The following is a 25908-nucleotide window of genomic DNA, read 5'->3' as shown; positions in this document are numbered from 1 at the left end:
AACAAAGGAGGAAAGTGTTGAAATTTGGAAGGAAAAGTGTTTGAGAAGTGACTTGGAGGAGTCGTGCAAGGGCTCCGAGGACAAACCTGAACTAATATACAGGACAAACCTGGCACATGAAATAATAAAGTAGAGAATACAGATGGAATAGAAAATACATTCTAAAAAGGATAATTTCTATCATCACTCACAAGCAACACTATAAATGCAGTAGTAATCTCTTTCATGTACTTTATATACAGCTAAACACTGTATGAGGGGTGATCGATAAGTTCTAAGACTGTTCCTTTTGCGTGTGAACAGAGTGCAGCTCAATAATGTACACGGAGTAGGGGGAAACTATAACCTTTCTGACTAAGTAGCCCAAGTTACGTCACTTGATCAACATCAGCACCCGAGTTACATCTGGGTTTTTCTGACCACTGGTTTGTCTGATTTCTCCATGGATCCAAAACTTGAGTGCAAATCAAATTTACTGTCAGAAAGAAGTCAGAGAGCCACATCTGGCAAGAGGTCTCCAGACCGTTGTGTTGTTGCATTTTTAACGTGCTGTGAGAAGGCGAGTTGGAGAATCCAAATGCCATCAGGTCATTTGTCCTGACTGTTTTTTCCATCAGACGCTTTAACAGTCTGACCCTGGGGGACGAATTCATGGGGCAAAACCCCGCAAATCTCAAAGAAAACCCACCCTGGTGCCTTTCTCAGTCTTGAATGGTGACATTCTGCCCCTCTTTAAATGTGAAACATGCTGTTTGAACGCCCCTCAATCACTGTTTCACTGGTGTTTCACATTTGATGAGAAGAGGTTGTTTTAACTGCAATAGTCAATTACTTCAGAAATCATTACATTTGTATTTTCTATGCAAAATAATTATAACTTATAACTAATCGTATAAAAACCCTACAATGATAAATGCTGACAGTGGAGCTTTAATTTACCTCCTATCTTCTCGGTCTGCCTGCCGTGAGTGATAGGTCGAGCTTAGTCTAACTAACTTCCTGAAGTCGATCACAGCCGTTCCTCCAGTCCCGCTGATTTACAGTACGGAGTGATTTCAATTACCTGTGGTTTTCAGTCAAGCTGCCCGGGTGAGAAATGGCCTTCATTTCACCTGTACAGTCTTGGCAGCCATCTTAACCGGTTCAGTTGAGTAGTCCGAAGACCAAAGGCTCCCAAAAGAATCAATTAACAGATGTTCAAGTACATGATGAGACTTTGAGGAAAGTTTTCAAGTCCCAACATCACAAGACAGTTTAAGACAGTCAATCCTATCCTGATGGTGCAATAATAATATTAAAGTTGCAAAGTAAAATTGCATCTAATTTATTTTATTCAATCTATTAACTGCAACAGCACTGTTTGAGGTCTGTGGTATAAAACATGTATTCACACAGGGTATAATAAATCTCCCCTTTCACAGGCTGCTGATACGAGCCCTGACATATGAGACACATAACCTATAGAGTGCACCTCTTCCTCTTGATTTCTGCTGTTTAACTTCCACTCCTCTTATAGGAGACCTGTATAAGGCCACCTCGCCTTCTGTCCTCCCCCACACAGCTGCTTTGTTTTCTGTCTTTGTTTTTCTTTACTTTTCTTGTGTGTGTGCAAATACCTAAACTAAACCCTACACCTCATTGTGGTGCTGATTGGGGCTCAGATTTACTTCCACAGTGTGCATTTATCATGCGTAGGGCCCCGGTGAAATGAAATGACTCTCAGATTCACGTTGGGATCCTGCCAGAGTAAATATTGTTGTCTGCTGTTAGTGATTACACACAATTGTTCCGAAGCTATTAAATTTGCTAAATGGCTCTGCGATAATGGAAACAAAAGCAAAGATCAGAGGAGGTCCAGACTTTCTGAAAACCTTTGTGTAATGGTAAGCAGGTGTGTGGCTGCATTCACATCTCGTCACTTGTCTTGGTTTGATCGGTCCAAAACTAGTGTATCCATATTTATAACTTGCACTGATACATTTTCAGAGGAAATCTTTCACCTCTGTGTTGTAATGCCACTTCTCATGCAGCTGAACAACCCTTCTGCTGTCCTTGGCACTGAGTGCCGGCACATTCCCCCATTGACTTTGACTCCTGAGGAGTAGAAAAGGAGCGATTCAAAGAAGTCCTCAGCGGGGAGGGTCAGGCGGGACAGAATACAGATCAGGGGAGCTCTTTTTCTGCTTCCGTTTGCCCTTGGAGAAAGAAGCGTGAAGGAGAATGGATAAAACTACCAGGGTCTGCAACTTTTCTCTGTGACATTAAAACACTGAATTCTGGGAGACTTTAGATCATTTTCTGTGTTTGTCTTATGAATCTTCACGGGCACTTAGTCCTTTCACGGGGCGTCATGTGCCTGCTACCATTTGGCAGATGTTGTCTTGTCTTATCTTTGGATGCATTCAGCGCAGCAAAATAGTGTCCGATAAGCATTGTTATTTATCCTCTGAGAAATGTTGGTGTCCTTCAGGCATGTCCTGATATGAACATTTCAGAGTACAGTCACATAGTTCAGTCAGTGTTGGCTAAAATTATCTGTAAACAATATCATCTTGGTAATTAGTGCAGCGAGATAATATTATTGTGTTTACACAAATGGGCCTGTGGCTGTGGAAGAGAGTAGCTTCAGCATAGTTTCACTTTTTTTTCACATTTGTTATCAGACACCGCTGACTGAATGTTAAAAACTTAGTATTGGTGGAGAAACTTTAATACAATGTCTACTATGTCTCTCTCCTCTCAGGTCACTACCAGCTCTCTCCGACTGTCAACATGCCGCAGGATGACATCGTGATGATCGAAGACGATCGGCCGCCCCTCCTTCCTGCCCACCTGTCTGACCAATCGTCCTCCAGTTCCCATGACGACATGGGCTTCGTGGGAGAGAACCCGGTGTCTTGGATCCATGATCTGCCCGGTCAGAACGAATGGTAGGCAGCGGGGGGTCCTTACTTTGCGGTGGAGTTGGCAGAATTATTTATTATAAGTTGATGGACTTCAAACAGCCGCTGTGTGGAAGAAAGCAGGACAGTGTTTATATGCGTTGTAGATCAACTGGTGTGTGTGTGTGTGTGCATGTTTGTGCAGCTGCCTCTGAGTGGGGAGGCTGGTCTGGAAAACCACAGAATCCGTATTCTTCAACGAACGCTCAGCAGAAATATTTTGAGATTTACAAACAATTTGTTTTATTTTATTTGTTGTATTTTGATGGCTGCCTGCTTTAACAAACCAGGAAATAACATTTTCATCTCATACACTAACTTTGCCATGGACTAGTAATGACATTTTGCTTCTGAGTTGTGTTTGGATTCCTAAAATGTGAGTACATATCTGGGTAGAGGTATGCAGTTGTGTAACACCATGTGTGTGTGATTCTGTGTGTGTGTGTGTGTGTGTGTGTGTGTGTGTGTGTGTGTGTGTGTGTGTGTGTGTGTGTGTGTGTGTGTGTGTGTGTGTGTTAAATGATGGATCAGCCACAGTTTTCAAACTGTGAGTCTCTGGGACTCATACAGTACTTCCACTTCTCCAACCTCACACCACCCATGGGAGTTCAGTCTGCAGCCCAACTGGAGCACCCTCATAATCAAATGAGGCCAAGGATCATCAGCTTTGTCAGAAGACTGAGTCTCTTTAGGGACATAAAGCTAAGAAGAGTTACCCAAACACACCAGGGGAGTTAAAACAGAATGACATTAAAGCACTTCAGCATAGCTATGTGCTGCTTTTTCTATTTATAAAAGGCTTTTGTTCTACTTCAAATTGCTACATTTCAAAAGAGATACAATCTCTCTAAAACTTCACGTAATATCTCCTTTATAATTGCAGGGTTCAGGGATAACAAATGTATAAAAAAGACATCCAATCATCCAACCAGAAGTAAGGGAATCAGGGACTGCTTTTTCAAAAACCAGAGGTTGTTTATGATTCTTACTTTTTGTATTATTATCATTATTATTATTATCATTATTATTATTATTATTATTATTATTATTATTATTATTGGGTTTTTTTTCTGATTGGCTGGTTGAGGTCACATGTTTGCAAATAGCAATAGACTGATAGACGCTTTCTTTTAGCTGCCACAAATAGAGCTGCTTGGTCTATTTTGTATTTTTTTTTTGTATTTTTATTTTGTTTTCCCTGGAGACCATCCCCCCCCCCCCCACACACACACACACAGACACAGACACACATACACAGACACACACACAGACACACACACACACACACACACACACACACACACACACACACACACACACACACACACACACACACACACACACACACACACACCCTCTCTCTCTTTTTCTGTCTCATTTATTATGAATGAGTGAATTTGCTCAGCATGCCTGTTGTTCACGTGATGTCAGAGGTGTGTCGTAGTGGATTAGGTCCACAGCATATGGCTGAAACGCACTCACACGCTGCATATCTATGCACTCACAAACACACACATACCTACTGTACATGTGCATGCACATGCATGTTGTGCACACACAAAGCAGGAGAGTGCTGTATACTACTGCCTAGGGTTATTCTGAATTATTCATGTACTCAAAGTCACACACACACACACACACACCATTCTGTTTTACTAAAATGCTGCTTAAACACACCAAGTGTGTATCGTCATTCTGACTGACTTCTACTGCTTCTCATTTTTCTTTTTTCAAGTGCCCAAAACACACACACACACACACACACACACACACACACACACACACACACACACACACACACACACACACACACACACACACACACACACAGTGTGAAGCTGCACACTGAGCCAGCAGGGGATGTGGATCAGCCAGACTCCAGTGTACTGGAACTGTTACTTTTTAATTAAGCTCTTGCAACAGTGCAGCCAGGGCTCAGTACGTACTGAATATGTATTGTGCAGAGCTGTGAAAGTCTCACCTTTGGCCTCCAGTATTATGCAGCCTTCCTTCCTCATGGGAGACGCCTTGCCAAGGCCACGGTTACACTCCTACAGTGCACACACAGTGTGGCTGGTCGGCTTGTAAAATCATTGTAATTCAGGCTCTTTCTCCTCCCGTCCACTTTTTCAACACATTCATTATTTGTCTACTGTTTAATTCCCTCTTATTTTTTATTTTTTTTTTTTATTTTTTTTATTTTTTTTTTTTTTTAGCACCAGCATTGTCACAAAATAGTGAGCCAGTTGACTTGAAAAAAATAATTTCATCCTAGCTTACTTCTCTCTATTAATTTAGGGATCATCACAAGTCAATTTCAGCATCTGGTACTTGCTATTATAAAGTAAAGAACTAAAGCAACCAGTTTTTTTCTGTGATCTACTCATGTCTTTTCCTTTCCTTAGTTTCCACCTTATCTAAATCTACACTCTCACCTCTCCCTCTGTGATATTTCCCCTGTTTCTGTCTTCTCTGGTTTCTCCAGAATGATACAGCCCACATGTTAGTGTGTTAATGGGTTGGCCACCAAGATAAATGGTTGTTTTGGAGGCAGAAATCCCATCTCATACACACAGTCAAGACACCTAAAGTGACCTACTTTTTTTTTTTTTCTCCTGACATCCCCAGCTAATACGTAAATAGTGTGTGTCCTGTGTGAATCCATGCTCATTGTTTGCTCACATTATACTGGGTGAAGACAGACGCCTGTTTTACCCTCGCTTCCTCGTAATTAGAGCTGCCTCATGGTTACGAACCGTTGTTGTAGCACACCAGTCCTCAAACGAACATAAAACTGGCTGTAAGTATCACAACCTGGTGCCTTTAGATCTCTTTTAAAATGGTAATGCACAGATATGCATGCTTCTATTTGTTGCTGCTACACAGTTTTATGGGTATTATTATGAATTATTCTACTTCTTTTTATCAGCTAGTTGGTGGGAGGTAGGTACCACACAATCAAACCTACAGCATCCATAGAGATGCAATCTCGATCCATTTTAGTGCGTTGATACCGCAGCCAGCTGTGCAGGATTGTGTTCGTACCGGTGAAGTCCAGGATGTCAGTGTGTAGGTTTGCAGAGTGTGTGAAAGGGATCCAGAGCAGTGATGGAAACCAGCATGTGTCATCAGTCAGGTTGCACTGGATAAATAAAGGGTGTAAATTATTACTTTGCATATCTCCACCAAGTTCATTTGAACATCAGGTCCTGACCCGCCACATTAATACTCGGAGCAGCATCTGCCTCCCTTCTTCATTAACTTGAATTCAAAGCCAAACAGGAAGGGCCACGTCTAAATGATTTACAGAGAAGCAGATACGATGCGTTGGTTGATTCAGCGGCTTTGCAGAATAATCTGGATAAATAAGGAGATGAAAGGTTTTTTCTCTCGGGGATGGAACGTGGAGCGCTGTCAGAAAACTTTATAGTGTACACTCGTGGCAGCTCTGATACACACAGGCTCTTCTGAGATGCAGAAGGAATGTTTCTAGTTTGCACCTGGTTTTCATCCCAGAGGTTGATAAAGTGCAGTTGCAGGGTGTGTCTGCTCTCTCTAACAGAGGTCCCAGTTCATTTCTAGTTTTTTTTAGGGCCCACGTGTCTATTGTCCAAACAAAGAACGTGTTGTTTCATACAGTAGATTCAAATCTACGGCGATTTCATTTGAAGATGTTCAGTTATGCAGACGTGCTCCCATCACCTCTCCAGCTAACTGCATTAAGTCTAAACTCTGCAGTGTCTTGAGACTTCAGCTACCGTTAATTTTCCACTGCTCAGCACCATCACCCACGCCTGCATGAGTGTTTCACTTTCACAAGAATGTTCTCTTGGTACTTCATCAAATCCTAACTGAGACGCCTTCAACTTTGTCCTTCACAGGCAACAATAACAGCTCTTAAACATAGTTGAGGGCTCACGTCGCAGTGTAGGATCTGTGCGCTCAGGAGGTTTCTGAGAGCACCGCGAGGATCCGAGCGAAGCAGCCTGGCTTTGAAGACGAAGCTCTGAGAGAAAGGAAATGTCTCAGTATTGTACCGCTCTGCCTCCTTGTGCTATGTTTAGTTGAACCCACCGTTTCACTAATCGTTTTTGGTTTTTTTTTTCATTTTTGCTCCTTTATCGGCATCCATTTGTTCTGCACAACCTGACCGATGAAGTATAATCAACCACATCTAGTATTTCCTGCATTAAAATGTTGCATGAAATGGCAAAAGTGCACTTTATCAACACTATTGCCTGTAATTACAATTTACAATAACTTAACACTCTGCACCACTGTAGGCCTTTACGGTCGTGTAATTACATGGTAGAATGTGAACAGAATTTTACAGTTTTCCCGCAGAATTACTCGCGGTGCCGAAGGTTTTTGCTGCGGTTTAGTAAATGTTATTGGAGCACAAAATGAAAAGATTTGGAGAGCTTCATTGTTCTGTGAATGTAAAGGTCAGTTTTTCACACGAGGAGAGGACATCTTTTCTTTCAGCTGCGGTAGTATCTGTATCTTTCTAAATCATGAATGTGCACTTGTCTAAAGTATGTGAGTTGGAGGGGGTGGGGGGGGGGGGGCGGTCTGCGGCACGCTCGTCAGTCTGAAGGTTGTGAACTGTTGCACAACATCAGTGAGAGGCAGGAACTACCGGGTAGCCTGTGGCTCACAGGCTGCTATTATCATACCAACCACTGTCTTCAGAGCTTCTCTGCACTCCACCTGAATGAAGTTTTACTACTCGCAACAGGAAATGAGGCGAGTGCAGTTAAAATCAGATAATAGCCACTTGTGACATTATTAATATGGTGCATTTTATCAATTATATATTAATTGTACAATTAAAATGTACAACTGTCTGTTGGAAACCTTTTGGTTTCATGGTGTACCCTTTATGGGGTTAACACAGAATATTAATAATTTTAATTATAAAGTCAAAAGAAAAAAGAAAACAGTAAAAAAAAAAAAAAAAAAAAAAAAAAAATTATATATATATATATATATATATATATATATATATAAAATAAGGATGCAGACTGCATAAAATGTACTACCTCCTTTCTTAAAAACATTTTCCCACAAATCCTTAAAAAGTTTTAAGACAAAAAATGTTTTATTCTAACCCTGAAGGAGTCAAATGTAAGAAAAAAAAATGATTTGGTTAAATAGGACAAAAAAAAAGAAAAAGAAAAACACTTTCCAGCTTGGACCACTAGGGGCACTGTCACAACGTATACTTGTGCTTTATCTGGGCTGCTCCCTTGCCTGTCCCCCTGGTTTGGACCTCCATCTGGGTGAGGCTGACAGAGTGGAGGATAGATGTCAATTCTCATTAAGGTGAGCGAGAAGAGAAACGGACAGCGGGAGAGACAGAGGGAGAACTAGACTGTGTCCTTCTCTGTCTTTGTGAGATGTCACAGGTGGAAACATCATTTCCCAGGCAGCTCTGACACACTCTGTCAACCAGCAGAGATGGAAAAGGACCTCAGACAAACATACACACACACACACACACACACACACACACACACACACACACACACACACACACACACACACACAAACATACACTGCTGCACAGACGCTCTCAGCCTCACGAGTGTTTAGATACACATTTGCTGGTAAACAATTTCGCAAATTAACATATAAAGTGGAAAAGGTCCGCACAGACACGAACAAACAAAGTTTGCAGGCAGACTGCCTACTTCAGTTGACTCCCTAATAGTCTTTATCATCAGCAATGTAACTAAGAATCACGAGTGCTCTATTAGGCCCATGTTTTCCCCATCAAGCTGTCAGCATAACTACATATAAATGCAAACAGCCCTGTCGTGCGCGCGCACACACACACACACAATTTAAAGAACATTAAATGTCCATGAAAGTTATTGAAAGAATACATTTAAACACACTTAAATTTAGATTTTCTTTCCTTAAATACCATCGACCCTCTCCAGCTTTATGAATATTTAGCATGTCTCATTGCTGCAAGCATGTTATACATGCTCTTCTGTCCCTGCTCACCTTCACCATGTTAATCTACAGCTTCCTGCCTCGTGCACTGTGTGCGTGTGCCCTACACCGTGTCATTGTAACAAGGGTGCAGCTGAATCTCAGCATGAGTGAAGCCAGCGTAACTTGCACACAGACACACACACACACACACACACACACGCACGCACGCACGCACACACACACACGCACACACACTGAGTATCTCTTTGTCTGGTCCGTGTCAGTGGGCCCTCTCATTCAGGCAGCCGGAGCAGTCGGTCCAGCCAAACTCAATTAAACCCTTCGTACAGCGGTGCAGGGAAACGAGCGAAGGAGTCGACACGGGAGTCAGCAGACGGACAAAGAGGTCTTAATTGATCTTGTTCTCTCCCTCTGTTTCTCTCTCTGCAACTTCATCACAATTAAAAAGGAAATTACAGGAAATCTCAGGTGCAGCTTCTCCTCCGTGAGCCACTGATGGAACCATTTTACTTTACACTTTTTATGGCCACGTTTTAAGTCAAATGATTTATGTGTGCAATTATGCGAGTGAAATAAAAGTAATCATCTTTTTTATTTTTTTTACAACACACTTATGTTGATGTAATGAAATAAACTCTCCACACCTTTTTTTTTTTCTTCTGAAGTGCATAATTTATTTTTAGTGTCTTTCGTCCACTGGTGCTCATGCAAGCAACACGCGCAAAACCTCTGCACCACTTTCTCATGCAGGGTTTTATGTAATGATTGAAGGCTGCTCCGAGCTCCCCAACCCGGCTCTGCATCCATGCATCCAACCGAATCGTCCCCTCAAACCTCAGAAGAACCATTTCAGAGGCACCTTACTGGGAATTGCTCTCCACTTCGTGCCTCCTCTCTGAGGCGTCGAATGCACAGGGCCCCCCCACCCCCTCTACTGCTGGTCGATCACACCGACCTGCACTTTTCTCAGAGGCGTTGAGACTTAACTCGTTGGGGTCATTTTTAAATTAAGGGTAAGAAAGGTTGAGAGTTGGGAAAAAAAGAAGAAATAAGTCAGCAGGGTAATTGTGGGCGGTGAGGGCTTGTAGCGCAAACCACTTAGCAACAAGGCCGATGTGCAGTTTGACACATTTAACTTCCTGCGAGGGAAACGGGGACAGGAACAAGTTGATGTAATATGCAAGTTAAAGCTTTGGATTTGCCTGTGAGCAATCCTCAACGCTGGTTAATTTTAGATGATGGTGAGGACTTTGAACGGGTAAGAAAGCATCTGCTCAGGAAGGGGAAAATTACTGTTAAACACTGCTTAAAGACAGAGAGAAGAGGGAGCGTATTATCCAAATAGATTGGGCCCACTATTAAAGATAGGCCAGAGGCGTGGACAAGACGAATGGGCTGAAGAAGAAATTGTGGCTCCCTGTAGATTATATAACTTTGTCTGGAAGGTGGCCACATGGTCGAGCTATTTCTTTCAATACATTTTTTTTTTTTTTATTGAGTGTAAGAAAGGGAGCTTTTCCAATGCTCATTCAATATGTGTCTCACTTTTATAGACTCAAGTCTACTAAATCATTAGACTTCTGATCATCTGGGATGTGGACAAAGATTTTCAAAGGAGTATCTCATTACAACAAGCATTCCTATGGGACAATTCATAGCCAGTAGGAAGTGAACACGAGCTCTGTAATTGAGTTGTGTGCTTCCATTAATGGGCTGTGAATCTGTGTGTGCTAGCTTTAAGTAGACTAGAAGAGTAATAATAGCCTTGCAATGCCTTTGGTACAGTAATAAGAACACCTCAAGCTTTGCATTGTGTTGCTTTTTAATCGATCTACACAGCAAATTCTGGTCTTTGAAATAAAATCTCTGAGAGTTCAGATCAACTCTAGTTGAGTGTAAGCGTGAGACCATCAAATATTATCTTAAGGAGAGTGAGTTGATCTTTTAATCCTTGCCAGGAGTTAACCTTGATTTCTCATGAAATATTTTACAGTGTTAACAATCAACACTTAAAGGCTATTTTGACACTTATGGAGTTAAAACTTTACCACACCACAAGGGTTTTAGATATAAATGACCGCAATGTAACAACATATTTGTCACAAATGTATATTTAACAAATATATGCCGTGTGTGCAACATTTAGTGCTGCATGAATACTTAACTTGTGTAACATGTACACCCAGCAAATGAACCAAATAATACTCCACCAAATAGCATCTCTGAACACAAGCTGTAGTCTAACTTCTCTTTCGCTCTGTGTTATTTACCTCCAGGATATTCCACTCCAGAAATTTGCTTTTTAATTTTTACAACTAAACAATGAAATATGTAAATCAGTTCCAAGGTACATGCAGTCTGTGAGGACGGTTCATGGGCAGGAATTGCTTGCTCAGTGGTCATTGCTACCTCTTGAAATAATTATGACTACTGCTTCAGAGACTTTAGGTGCAAGCTCCGACAGCAGGTGCCTCCGGCTTGGAAAGCTATTCAGAGAAAAACAATTGCTGCTTCTCTTCAGGTGAGCCCAGATCCCCATACTGGGCATTTAGTCATCGCTCTGCGTGCACCAAACTAAAGCAGAGGCTGTGCTAAAATGGGCGCCAGCTTAAACTAACAGATCTGATTTCCTGCTAAGTGAATTGACACCACCGCTGGGCTGTTCCTCTGAACTTCACTCCCACTACCTGAGGGTTTCTCACCATTTTCGCTCGGACATGCTGGGTTCTGCTCATCCCAACTATTTTTTCTGAGTAACGACTCCACCAAACTTGTAAACTCTCCATTCCCCAGTGACAAGGATCTGAACAATCCCACATGGTGGCCTCTCACTTTTTTTTTCTGCGTGTTCGATTGGCCCAGAAACACAGTGCCACTGGCAAGAGCGACGGAAATCTAAATTCAGGCTGAAAACACGTCCTTTCTCGCCCGCACCGCCTCAGTCACGCTCCAACAGATGACATTTGCGTAGGCAGAAAAACAGAGGGCAGGCATTTTAAAAAAAAAAATTGTCGGCTTGGAATGATGAGAGGGGAAAAAAAAAAAAAACACGGGATGATGAGTAAATGAATAATACATCTGTGCTGTCACTCCTCTCTTCCTGCTCCACCTCCCCCTCTTCCTGTGTCATCTGGAGTCGGTCCTGTGAGGCGGTCTGATCTTAGTTGGGATTGTCAGGTACGGTCGACGGCAAAGTGACATGTTGACACCGGCCCCTCTGTGACACACGCAGCAGCTCTTTTGTTAAATGGGGTTGACAACCTAAATAAGAATTGTTTACATGCAAACAAGTGCCAGCAAGTCTGCAGCTTCTGCTAAGTGATATTAGAAATTTTGAAGGGTGCTTGAAGGAGGATCTGCTGCGAGACGATAAACTCACAAACACATATTTCCTCCGCACTACTCAATTTATAAACCTAAACATACAAATTATACCCTCCAACTCTGGACAGAAGCTTCCCATCTGAAGAGACTGAATCATTTGATGAAATTCCAAATGTAATGAAAGGTCATAATTTATGAACATGAGTAGAACAAAAGAAACAGTGGCTGTCCTCTCATGCATGTAACATTTATTAGACTCCATCAGCACCGCATCCCCTCCCTCCTGTTCCCCTCAAATGGCAAGATGTTCTCACCTTAATTGTAAATGCACTTTTCTGCATGCAAATACCAGTGTCCCCCTTTCCCCCTCCCCCACACCCCTCTCGCTCCCTTCCGATTTTCAATTAAGATCCAGACAGCGATAGAGGAGCTCAAAGGGACTGAGCTTCGGTGGGTTGGACCCTGCCACGGCTCCAGACATAGTGGAGGGGGGAGGTTATTGAGTGGCCATGACCCCAGAGCACCCGCATCTCACGGGGGCATCGCACATCTAGGCTGGGCCTCCTCTTCACAATTATGGTGTATCCTGAATTCACTGAGCAGAGGTGGAGGTGTCCTTGATTACAATAGTCATTGAACGGAAAGATTGAAATTGACCGTGTGTGTGTGTGTGTGTGTGTGTGTGTGTGTGTGTGTGTGTGTGTGTGTGTGTGTGTGTGTGTGTGTGTGAGAGAGAGAATTGAGCGTCGATGGTCATTATCTGATAGTAGAGGCGGGGTTTTGGCTGAGGTTTGGGGTTGTATGAATAGTAATCAGTAGATTTTAATTCTCAGTCTTATTATCAGAATATCCTCCAGCCATGTAAGTGCAACTTCATGTCGATCATTACAGAATATGTCTTGAATCGGATGATCTCCAGATTAAAGGAATGACCCAACATTTGCCAACATTATAATGCTTCTGTCTCTCTTCTTTCTTCCCTAACAATTTCTAGCTCTCTCAGTCCGGATGCAGACCCTGACGGTTCCTTCCAGAGGGAGGGCTTCGGCCGCCAGAGTATGTCAGAGAAGCGTACCAAGCAGTATGACAGTGCTGCCCATCTGGACATCGTCAGGACCCGCAAGTCCAAGAGCATGGATTTAGGTAAATGCTGTGAAGCCCCAAACGTCTAACATATGCATGTGGTCAAGAAACTGTTATGAAAGGAAAATGTTTAGGAAATATGGTAAATGAACAGCACTTTTTTTTACCCTGGAGCTCATTCATGCACACCAATACAAGGTGCTCGTATGCAGTTGCGTCCAATGTTTGGGTTCAGTTTCTTTCCCAATGTCCACCATCTTCACCGTGTGGACTGAAAGAACTGGAGATTAAACTGCTTACGAGGCACATACCAGTTTATGAAGGGTTATGTACTGGTCTGCTTATTGGCCCAGGCCTGTACCTTCCTGAAGCCTGTGCTGGTTGCATGGCAACATCCTGTAAAATGGCAAAATGTTGCTTTTACAATTTCTTATTTGTATGAATAAAATAAACAAGGTGCATGCCAACTTGTGAGTTTGAGAGGTGCTGGTCAACTTTGGACAGATCCAGGAAGGTGTTTCCACCTGTGTCTAGTATTTGTGTTAAGCTAAGGTATCCAGCTGATAGTGGTAGCTTCATATTATGAGAGACGTATTCATCTTCTCCAAGCAAGAAAGTGAATGAATATTTTTTATTTTTTCCTTTAAAGCATGATTCAAGCTTATTTCAGTTGGGTTCAGCCAGGCAAGTTATTGCTCTCTCTTTTTTGTTTTACATTGCACTTACAAAAGTTCCTGTTGAGATGTGGGAACATGGTGACATCACAACAATAAAGTAGTCAGACTGTCACGAAATGCAATCAGGCAGATTATTGACAAGGAAACTGTTCAACCAGATACAACTGAAAGTAAAAACATCTGATGGGTTACAAATATTTCACTGAGCAGGAAAAATGTGCACACACAGGTGCAGGATGTCAAAGCTGAAACAGAAAGTATGCATTATAATGAATGTGCTTTGGGTAAAAAAAATGTTTTCCATTCATATAATAATAATAAAAATAAATAAATAATAATAAACCTTATTTGTATAGCACCTTTCATACAAGAAATGCAGCTCAAAGTGCTTTACAGCAAGATAATTACATGCCGTGTTTGACATAAAGACAGATATAAAGGAACATATAAAAATATAGAAAATAAATTAGATGCAATAAGAACAGATAAAATGCATAAGAACAGATAAAAGGCATAAGAACAGATAAAATGCACGAGAACAGATAAAATGCACGAGAACAGATGAAATGCATAAGAGCAGATAAAATGCACAGGAACAGATAACATGCATAAGAACAGATAAAATGCACGAGAACAGATAACATGCATAAGAACAGATAAAATGCACGAGAACAGATACAATGCACGAGAACAGATACAATGCATGAGAGCAGATAAAATGCATAAGAACAGATAAAATGTATTCAATTAAACACAAATAGAATTAAAATATAAAATATGCAATATCCATTTTAAAGGAGCGATAGTTCAAGTGCAGGAAAAAGCCAGAGAGCTTCAAGAGTAGCTAGTTAAAGGCTAATGTAAAGAGATATGTTCTGAGCTTTCTTTTATATGTATTACCTGAGCTAGCTTCCCTGATATCTGCAGGTAGTTTGTTCCTCAGCTTTGGGGCGTAGTTGACAAAAGCTGAATCCCCAGTTTTTTTTCCGGCAGTTGCTGGGAACCTCCAATAAACCAGCAGCAGGTGATCTGAGGTGTTCTTGAAGGCTCATAATTAACCAGTGAGTTAGAGATGTGACTCTGTCTGAGCCCGTTAAGAGCTTTCTATGTGAGAAGGAGCTTAAAGTCAAATCTATGTCTTACAGGCAGCCAGTGCAGAGCAGCCAGAACTGGACTGATGCGTTCTCTTCTCTTGGTTCTGGTTAATATTCGAGCTGCAGAGTTTTGGATGAGCTGAAGTCCATCTGTGGTTTTCTTTGTTAGGCCAGTAAAAAGTGCATTACAGCAGTCCAGTCAGCTAGAAATGAAGTCATGAATCAACTTTTTGGGCATCTGTCTGATTTATTAACGGCCACACCTTGTCTATGTTTCTAAGGTGGAAAAATCATCAGCTTGTTAATGTGGGCCTTGAAACTTAGATCTGAGTCTAAGATTACACCAAGACTTGTTACCGCTGATCTTATCCACGGAGTTAGTTGGACCTGATCATTTTCTACAATTTGTATTTTTATTTTGGGTCCAACAAAGAGGATTTCTGTTTTATCTTCATTTTATTTTAGGAAATGATTGCTCATTCATTTATTTATTTCTAAAAAACACTTAGTGATGGAGCGCAAAGCTGCATCATCATTTGGTTCAGCAGCAATGTACAGTTGTGTATCATCTGCATAACTATGAAAACCAACGTTGTGCTGTCTAATGATGTTCCCAGTGGCAGCATGTAAAGTGAGAACAGTGAAGGACCGAGGCAGCTGCCCTGTGGAACCCCACAGCAGCCGTCAGGTTTCTCTGACACTTGATCTCCAATGCTGACATAAACTTCCTCTCTTTGATGCATGGTTTGAACCAGTTTAAGACACTATTGGATAGACCAACTGATCGATCAAGACGATTGATCAGAATATCATGGTCACTTGTGTCAAAGGCTGCGCTTAGGTCTAAGAGGATCAGAATTGATCGCTGATTGATCATAAGTGCTGTTTCAGTGCTGTTTCAGTGCTCTAAAGCCTGAAACTCCTCCAGGATGTTGTTTTCTTGAAGAAAGGAGTTTATTTGCACTGAAACTATCTTTTGAAGTATCTTACTAATAAATGGAAGGTTGGATATTGGCCTATGCATTGACCGCATTTCTGTAGTAACGATTTTACAACAGCTGCTTTGAAGGCATCGGGGAAAATGCCTGTTTGAAGGGATGTGTTTATAATCTCGAGGACATGACTTGAAATGCTGTTGAATAGCTGCTTCAAAAATGCTGTTGGTATCGGGTCAATACAGAAAGTGGAGGAGTTACACCCGGTGAGTCTTATAAAGCTCAGTTAATGTGATGGAGGTGAATTTTGCCATGGTTGCTTCTGTGTTACAAGATTTTTGGAGTTCGTCTGTGTTTACATGAGCAGCAATACTGGCTCTGATTGAAGTGGGTTTATCTCTGAAGAACAGTGCTAGTTCTTCACATTTTAATGCCGAGACCTGCAGGGGGGCAGAGCTATTGTTGAGTAGCTGCTCAATAGTGGAGATCAACGTTCTTGAGTTCCCAGCATCCTCTGTAATAATCTTAGAAAAGTAATCCTTTCTTGCCAGACGCATTGCTTCGTTATAGGAAGTCATGGCTTCTTTGTATATTTATATTCATTATGAACTGGGAGTCCAGTTTTCCTCCACTTTCTTTCAGCTGCCCGACAACTTCTCTTGTTCTCTTTCACACTGTTATTGTTTAACCACGGGGAGATTCGACCAGTCAACTTCTTTCTGACCTTTAAAGGAGCAACAGTAATTAAAACAAACGACAGAGTGTTATTGAAGTGTTCTACCGTGTCATTTAAAGAGCACTCACGATTGTGTGGCTTAATTGATCTCATCATCTCAGAGAATTTTGCTTCAGCCCTTTCATCATAGAGTCTCTTTTGAACCAGAATTTCCCTTTTAGTCTTTGGCGTGGTTACAGTCACATCATAAAATATACAGTGATGGTCAGAGATACTGAAACGTGATCTATGTGTAACCCTCTTGTTATCACCGAGTCCAGAGTGTTTCCATGCTGGTGGGTGGCTTCCTTTACATGTTGGGTCAGTTCAAAGCTGTCAAGTAAATGTATAAGCTCTATAGCTATGTGGTCGTTCTTGTTATTAACATTAATATTCAAGTCTTCATTCAGAATGAACCTATGGTAACCTATGGTAACCTATGGTAACCTCTGGTTACCTAGTGAGTTCAACTCTGAGAGTTCCTGCAGAAATAATGCCGAGTACGTTGGTGGCCGATATACTGTGATGATTAGTACTGTTGATTTAGCTTTGAGCTCAAGAGCAAGATATTCAAATGATATAAATTATCCAAGGTCAATGTCATTGCACCCAAACTCTGTGGAGAAAATCACTGCGATCCCTCCTCTCTTGTTTTGTCTAACTGACTGATGAAATGTATAGTTAGGAGGACAAGGCTCTATCAGTGCTGCTTCACCGGTTGTGTTGTTAAGCCCAAATCTCACTTTAACCTGTGACACCTCAAAAACTTAGTGTCCCTAACCTTTTCCACTCACCTCAGTGGCAGAGAAATTACAACACTTTCAAAACCCACTGATACACACATCCAGTCATCTCAGTCCTCTCCAGCCACCACCTCTCCTCTTTTGGCCTCCATTTCCCATGGCCCTGTGTCCAGTGGACCATGGGTAAAACACAAGAAGCAAGAGCACAATGGCCTCTTTAGTGATGGGGAGGCCAAACAAATGCGACCATGCACACACACACACGCACACGCGCACACACACACACACACACACACACACACACACACACACACACACACACACACACACACACACACACACACACACACACACACACACACAGGCTCAAAACAGACAGACTGTATCAGGGGATGAAGACGGTGTGAGTTCAGAGCCTCTCCCAGTGAGGCTGAAGCAGACGCTGCCTTCTCTCGGATCACTGGCTAATCATAACAGATAACAGCCAACTCTCATCCACATGGAGCCCAGAGACCTGTAGAAATATTAGACTGGCCCACAGACTGGTGCAGGTCCGGGCCACTGCACTCACCTCTGCGAGGTCCCCCTCCCCGGTGATAGCCGTACCCTCTGTCCACCTCCAAAACTTTCCCACAGAGTAAACACAAACTTTCAGAAGACAGTTGACCATTTGATGGGTTTAACCACCAATTTGTTGAACATTCTCCATTATGCTCGAAATGTTGAAAATCTAATTGGATATTACAGAGGACAGGAAGTGATGAGAATGGACAGGATGCTGAGATAACTCCATGATGGCGTTCTCATCATTGCAAATGCACATTTTATCAATGAGTTTAATCAAAAAAGCTTCTTAATTGTTCCAAAGTGGAGTCAGCATTTATATGTGAATTTGATTAGTTGTAAATATCTGTGTTTATTTTTAATAAAGAAAGAAATGGCTCATCTGTTGTTAAAATGAAGCCTCGTGGGTGCGTTATCTAAAAATATTAATGTGTGTGTGTGTGTGTGTGTGTGTGTGTGTGTGTTGGGGGGAGGGGGAGTATGTGTGTGGCAAATAGCTTCCACTTCCATTGGGCCCAATTGAGTTTGTGAAATCTCCCGCTAACAGAAGCGCTTGGCAATACAAAGTCATAATCTATCAGCGAAGAATATCACAGTGTTCAGATGGTTCTGGGATATAACTAACTTGTTCAACTCAATAACTCTTGTAGCAGACATGGCGGTTCCCAGAAGAAAAATGTTTTCAGTCAATACACGAAAGACAGGCTGTGGACTCGGTGTCCAAAGTGAAAGACACATTTTTTAAATTTTGATACGTATCTAATGTCACGTTAAGTTCCATTCATCCCAAAGGCAAACGCTGCTTTTGTAAGGTGATTATTTTAATGATATTATTGCATCAAAGGCACACAATGAGAAAGGGCTTATGGGTAATGTATAATAGAGTTGAAAATGGAAGGAGCCAAAGAATGTAGTTCCAGTGTTTACCCCCGAGCTTTTGTCTTTGCCACTCTGTTATAGTTTGTCTTTAGAAGTCAGGTGAAGTCGCAGGTGTTAGGACACCGCCGTGTGCTTTCGAGTTACTCTGACAAGAATGCTCTTCCCTGCAGACTCTCATTTTATTTTTTCACTTGTGCTGTGTTCCCAATGACATACTTCCCTTAGTACACCAACAAATAGTGTTCTTACATGTTAGGACTCTTACCTGTGCAGTGCTGGAATTTCAACAGGATAGTGTTGTTTCAAATTGCACACTGCTATTCTGCACTGACCGGAAATAACCTCACACATCACCCGCCAAAATATCTGTTGCTTTAATTATTTTACACATAAATTAATATGTTTTTCTGCCCTCTGTTTAACACACACAATAAACACACTGATTCTTCTGTCCAGCAGCAAAGTGAAAAATAAACACTTCTGTGTGGTGTTCAGGAACAGCAGCAGCTTCGTCAGAGCCTTCATCTGAAAATCCTGTACTTCAGTGACCCCGCCCCCTTCTCTAAGCGCCAAGATGGCGACTGTTCAGTGTGGAAAGTGTCCAGCGTTTCACGCCTCTTTTGTGGACCGTTTTGAGTGCATCATCCTGGTACACTGCATGTTTCTGTACTTGACAGTGTGAACGCACTTATGCACTTAAAATAGTGAGTGTTAGTGCACAAGTACAGCATTTGGAAGACAGCATAGGTGCTTTTGTCCCTCATTTTAATCATGTCCCAGGTGCTTCCAAATCACATCAGTAGATAGATTTCACGACCATAAAGCCCATCATTGTTGAAATATGTTAAACTGGTCAGACGCCCCGCGGTTCAATCCCATTTAGATGTGGAGCAAGATTGAGTGAGGGAGGAAAGAGATGTGAGGTGCCACGGCTGGCAGTAAGACGTTAGGCACATTGCCTCGTAACTCTCCTGACGGACGGGCTCTTGCACGAGGTGTCAGATCGGTTTCTGCTTAGATCACTGCATCTGTCCTTCACTCTCCAATCCTGTCTCTCTCTGCTTTGCATGAGCTCAATGGTATGGCATGCTTTAACCACTCACGCTTCTTTATGCTCTTTAACAGTAGCAGATGAGATTAACTGCTGCACGAGCACCAGTGGAGGTAAGCAAACCATGCCGGGACCTGGTCAATACGCTGTCACCATCACTCTTATTGTTCAGCTCCATGGGTGTGATAGAGATTGGAAAAGCAGTTGCACTCTTTTTCCATAACCAGCTCATAACCAGGCTTTATTGGATGTGTGAACTTGGCACGTTTAGATGCATACAGACCAGAGTGTTGTTTGAGGTAATTGCAGCGCGATCAAAACAGGGTTTTCACATTGCTGAGAGGGAGTTACATGTCATTGAATAGGAGACTTGGCAACTAATGTGGGAACCTGTGCCATTATGCTCGTCGTGCAGCGCGAATGACTGAAGAAACATTCGTTACTCCAGGAGGTGTGGAGGGCTGGAGCCAGCCAGGCAGTAGAGTAGCATTTGCAATAGATAGATGTTCAGTGCCCGTTGGCCTCCTCACCTCCCTACAAAATCTCTACAATTGATCCATCATATTCGGGCTGTATTTAAACTTCGGCTGGAGCACGTTGGAGTGCGTTCACTCCGTTAAATAAACACAGAATGAGCTGATGAGTCTCGAGCAAAAATTGGAAGCTAACATTGTTTACGGGGATATTTGAAAAAATAAAAAATAAAAAATAAATAAAATGGGTGGCCATTTTAGGTAGAGTAGGTGACATTTAAATGCAGGAATTTAACAACATTTCATGGACTACTTAACATACTGGTGAGGCTGATTTCCTCATTGAAGGCTGGCAACTGATCCAGTCACACACAGGCCAGTGGTAATAAACTAGAAAGCAGCAGATCACTTCATGCTCTCCGTAAATGTGAGTTTCCTTTCCAGCCAAGTTAGTGGCTGATCCAGTGGGTTGCCAGGCTCGGCAGCAGGTTTGGCAGCTTGCGTGAATGAATAGCTACCTTCTGGAGTGAGTAGGCCCAATGAAGAATGATAAACCGATAGAAAAATATCATTCCAGTGGATTTCATCAAAGCACACACAGCAAAATATCCAGATTCCTTGATTAAGATGTCAACCATAAGTCCAAGTAATGATGATTCCTTTGTGACATGTTCGGCGTGCGGAGGAACGTCCTCTGGCGGGGTAATGATCCACAACTGGCAGAGACATAATAGCGCAGGCGACCCTGGGACGCCTCACTTCCAGTGGGATACCTGGACGTGGCCTTCCTTCGACCACCTTGGAGGCTATTTTTAACATAATTACCCTTTTACCGCCCTGCTTAAAGCCCTGGCTCTCTGAATAAATTATGTGTAATGGAGCCCCTGTCTGTACACAGATCTTTACATGCAAGGGCCTGTGGTGAATAATGGCTGGGAAGCATAGTTTTAGCTGCTCTAATTATACTATGGGCTCCTGTCCCTGTAATAACCACTCCTGATTTATTCATGGAGTTTGCCATACCTCCCCTTTATCGTTCAATGGCAATGGATCGTCTCCAATTAGCTGTCCTTGTCCAGAATCTGGCTAAGGACCACAGGACATCGTCCAGGTTTGTTTGTAACCACGACGAAATTCAACGTGCACTTTCCCCCTATTTGGTTTGATTGTCTTTGTTTTTGTATATTTCATTTTGATGATTTTCATTTCTCCTCCAGACGTGTGGGGAGTGGCAAACAACTCATGTCTGTATGCAATGGGGAATATGTATTTTCATCCCTCTAAATAAGAGGGAGATGAGGAGCAGAGCACTGAGGCTTCTGTTGTGTGATAGGAATCACATAATAGACTGGCATACAGAGAGCTGTCCGTCAAACTCTCCCAGGAGAGCCGGGGCTGCTTCTGATGAAAACAAAGGCAGGTTCGAGGCAGTTGGGTCCATGGGTAAACTCCCTCTCTCTCTCCCTTTGCTTCCCTCTCCTGTTCTCTTTGTCTCCGTGCTTCTTTCTGTCATTCACCGCGCTGACTAGAAACAATGGTGAAGCGGGATTGTGGCGCCGAATACCAAGCAGGAGGATAATTCCCTGTTTCTGAGTACAGCAGATGTCATTTGTGTTCCCTTGAACTGTTGCATCCTGTGCAACTCTAACTTGCAATCCCATTGTGTCAGCCCTGCACCCCGGCTTCTGCGTGTCCGCTGCTGGCAAGCTTTGCGCTTTAAAAAAAAAACTTTACATGGCATTTGTTCTGGGTTGATTGACTTTTATTCTCAAAGTATGAAACATTCCATCGAGTTTCTGTTACGCTGTATCTGCCCCTTTGTTTTCATATATTTCATTTTTTTCTCCAGAGTGTCCTCTCTTGTCCTTCACAAGATGAAATTACTTTAAATTACATGACTTTTACTTGCATCTGCTTGTCTTACAAGTCTGTTTATGCTTTCCTGGCATTAACATTTGTCAGACTAATCAAAAATGGCCCACGTCTTCTTAGAAACTAAGCAGTAAAATGAATCTTCTGCTCCTGCTCTTGACCCCCCAGACATTTGTAGCACACAGTAAAGCTTCCTTTTACTGTCTGATGCTGCCTGAAGGCGCACTGAGCTCTTCTCCCCAAATGGGATGCAGCATTATAGGATTGGTGTTCATTTATTTTGAATGGCACTCTCAGAATTGATTCTCCTGGGATCGGGGCACTTTTATTAACATTGACGAAAAGGCAAGGGAAAACGGTGCGTTTAAAAAAGAAAATACAGTAACAGTGTGCTAACCAGTCTGGAAACCCAACACCACAGGCTAACAGCTGACCTTTTAGCCTATCTGACTCGTCTGACACCAGATCTATAGCTGCAACGGATGGTAGAGAAGCACTCACACTCTCAGTGAGGGCGCAAACGGTGCACAAAGAGAGAGAGAGGAGAGAATAGCAAAATGGGTAGAGGCAACAAACAAGACAAGCAGCCGCTGCTAAAATTATGATAACAGCAGGAGCGGAGCGTATGCAGTTCTACAGGGCTGTCATCTTTTTTTTCTTAAGCTCTTCACTCATTCGTGCCCTGTATTTGCAACCTTTGTGTATTCACTCCTTTCCATGTTTCCTCTTGTCCCTTCGTGAGGGTGTGTGTGGGGCTGAAACAAATAGTTTTCTCTCAGTTATGGGGGTTTATTTTCTTTGCCTAAAGATCCTCTGTGATTCCCCAGCAGCAAGAGGACACGCCTCATTTAGAGCACTTTAAACATGTCGGGGATCCTGTTGATTGTCTGTGGCGGTGAAGTGTGTGTGTGTGTGTGTGTGTGTGTGTGTGTGTGTGTGTGTGTGTGTGTGTGTGTGTGTGTGTGTGTATGTGTGTGTGTGTGTGTGTGTGTGTGTGTGTGTGTGTATTTGTCATGAATTTGTGTTATTGGGGTGTCTGCGTGGGGCACACACACACACACACACGCACGCACGCACGCACGCACGCACACACACACACACACACACACACACAAACAAAAGTAAACAGTGTTTGCATGTGTGTGTTCTGTTCAGTGGGGGTAGAAAAAAGACCATACAGCAACGTTTGCTGTTGAAAACCAACAGGAAGAGCTGCGGAAGACATTTATTTACACCACCTGAAGCTACACAGGAAACAGCAGCATACACTCTCTACATGTGGACGGTCTATATGGCCCATGGGGAGTCGTAAGGACACAATGCTGCTCTGTCCAGGCTCCATCGACATGTGCTACGCCCTCCGAGAGTTTGCGGGGCTGCTCAAGTAATTGAATCAACAGTTTATCCACTGTTACTGATAGTTTCCTCCGCAGACAGTCGCATCTAACAAGGCTTCACTTGCACATATTCAGAAATCCATCTTGTTACGTTCGACAGCGCCTTGCTGCATGCTGAATCGAAGCAGAATAAAAGGGGACAGAAAATCAACCGGGCTGCTTGTTTACCAACCGGTGGGTAAGGTAAGAGCTCCGGGGAGCTGACGGACGCTCCCCGAGAAAATGAAATACCAATACCTGAGTCGCGCTCCACTTACATACCCTAAACAAAGCCCTGGCAAGCATTGGACAAATAATTACAGCTGTCCGGGGCCCGGCTCAACTGCTGAGGAGGTTGACTGTTCAACATTTACTTTGCTTTGTACGCAGCTGTAGACCAGCTGTGTGGGCGCCCATCTATCAGCACGATGCGTGTCCTTATAAGGAGATACGTTGTCCTACAAGTCAGATATCCTAGACACTGTGGAACAAGGTTTCAACCCTTCATTTGCACCATGTGTACAATTTACATGTTCACAGTTAACATAACAAAGGTTATGCTTTGTGCAGTATTTTCCAGTGAAGTGACTAAAGCGGTCTTGTGCCATAAAGACACATATGTCCATAAACCATGTTGTGGATGACGATAGTTGATCATGTGAGTGGGAACAATTGACCAGCATGGAGGCAGTGATTTTTCCCCAAAAAACAAATTACATTTATTTAGAACCGCTAAAGAAACAAAACAAAACAAAACAAAACAAAACAAAACAAAACAAAACAAAACAAAACAAAACAAACAAAAAAAAAAGCACATAAGAGGATCCACTCCTCCATTTTCCTAAAGAACCTACCACTGAAGGGGCATAATCAAACATACATACTCCAAGTAAAAATGTCACTCAAGTAAACATTCCCCTCTCTGGAAATCACCAATAGTATCAGCAAACAATAACTCCTTAAAGGGTCAGAGGTCACGGAGTTAGAATCCTCCAACAGAAAACCTGTATGGGCAGAAACGCCGAATACAAGTGAGAAAACATGTCTCAAATATCACAGGTTATTAGCTTATACAAATGTTGATCATATTCTCAGGAGGAACCATATCTTCATGCTCTGAGGTGTTGCCCTGTACCATACACATGCTGACACAGGCTGACCAACCAAAGATCAATAACAGAGCAGTTTATTTCACAGTGGTTCTGCCTTCATGTTGTCATTTTGTTCATGTCTGCCTTCATGCTGTTACCCTCTGTCTTACAACTACACTGATGAAAGCCTTTGAAATTGAGCAATATATTACAGTTGAACTCCTGAATACTAAAACACAGTGTTGGAAATGAATGGACATAGATTTGTTTCGTCTATATGTTTAGTCCCTCTTCTCAGAGAAAGTGAAACAGGATAGGAGTAGTTTTTCCATTTATCTCCCCATTTCTGGAATTTATTACATTTTCGTGAAACACTGTAATAACTCTGGTGCTGTGGTACGTTGCTGTCTTTGATAGTGGGCCCATTTATATGCATTATGTTTAAGCCACATAATTTCACTGTGCAGACACAAAGACAAAGGTTGAATTCTAATTCTCAACAGGAGAACGTCTCAGTGAAGATATGATACTCTGTTCTCATTTCACACACTTCATTGGCCAGGCAATGGCATCATTTGTTTTTCATGTTAATTGCCAGACTCACACATTCTCTTGGCTTGCCAAGTCCGCCTCATACCAGCATCCATATGACAGGAGCGAAATGTAAATGATTCAGTGATATGCACTCAGCTCCATGATGACAACTTTTAATTTGCCTTTGTGGAGGAGTTAGAATCACACATCATTAGTTTTCTGGCCTCTGTGACTCTGTTTCCTCTTTTTGTAGGTTCTGCAGAACCAGAGTTGGGACCCTCGCTGGGTCTGAAAAAGTCCAGCTCCCTTGAAAGCCTCCAGACGGCCGTCGCCGAGGCGGCACAGAACGGCGAGATCAACGTTCGCAGGCCGCGCTCGCACATCGTCAGGGGTCGCGGCTGCAACGAGAGCTTCCGAGCTGCGATTGACAAATCGTACGAGAAACCTGGTGTCGCTGCCGGAAAGGCGGAGAGCAGCGTGGAGGCATGTGAGTGTTTACACACAGAATACTGCGCACGGAAGTGTGTCCTCATATAACTTGGAATTTGGGGTCGACCGGTTATCGGTGTTGGCGATTATTGGCGCAGATAT

The 25908-nt window shown here is 42.6% G+C and overlaps 1 protein-coding gene across 1 annotated transcript in view; it reads left to right on the top strand.

Annotated features, from left to right (window-relative positions):
• LOC138199320 (partitioning defective 3 homolog) overlaps positions 1 to 25908 on the top strand; it is a 362202-nt gene that overhangs the window by 225485 nt on the left and 110809 nt on the right. The window contains exons 16-18 of the mRNA XM_069151329.1: positions 2744 to 2930; positions 13225 to 13373; positions 25571 to 25804. Coding sequence (XP_069007430.1) covers positions 2744 to 2930; positions 13225 to 13373; positions 25571 to 25804 — 570 coding nt within the window. The remainder of the gene's footprint in view (positions 1 to 2743; positions 2931 to 13224; positions 13374 to 25570; positions 25805 to 25908) is intronic.

The sequence above is a fragment of the Embiotoca jacksoni genome, unplaced genomic scaffold (genome assembly GCF_022577435.1).
Source record: "Embiotoca jacksoni isolate LCO1_2020_lvr unplaced genomic scaffold, fEmbJac1.0.p SCAF_17, whole genome shotgun sequence".
Lineage (NCBI taxonomy): Eukaryota > Metazoa > Chordata > Actinopteri > Embiotocidae > Embiotoca > Embiotoca jacksoni.
Note: the sequence above shows the minus strand (reverse complement) of the source record. Positions and strands in the feature narration are given on the sequence as shown.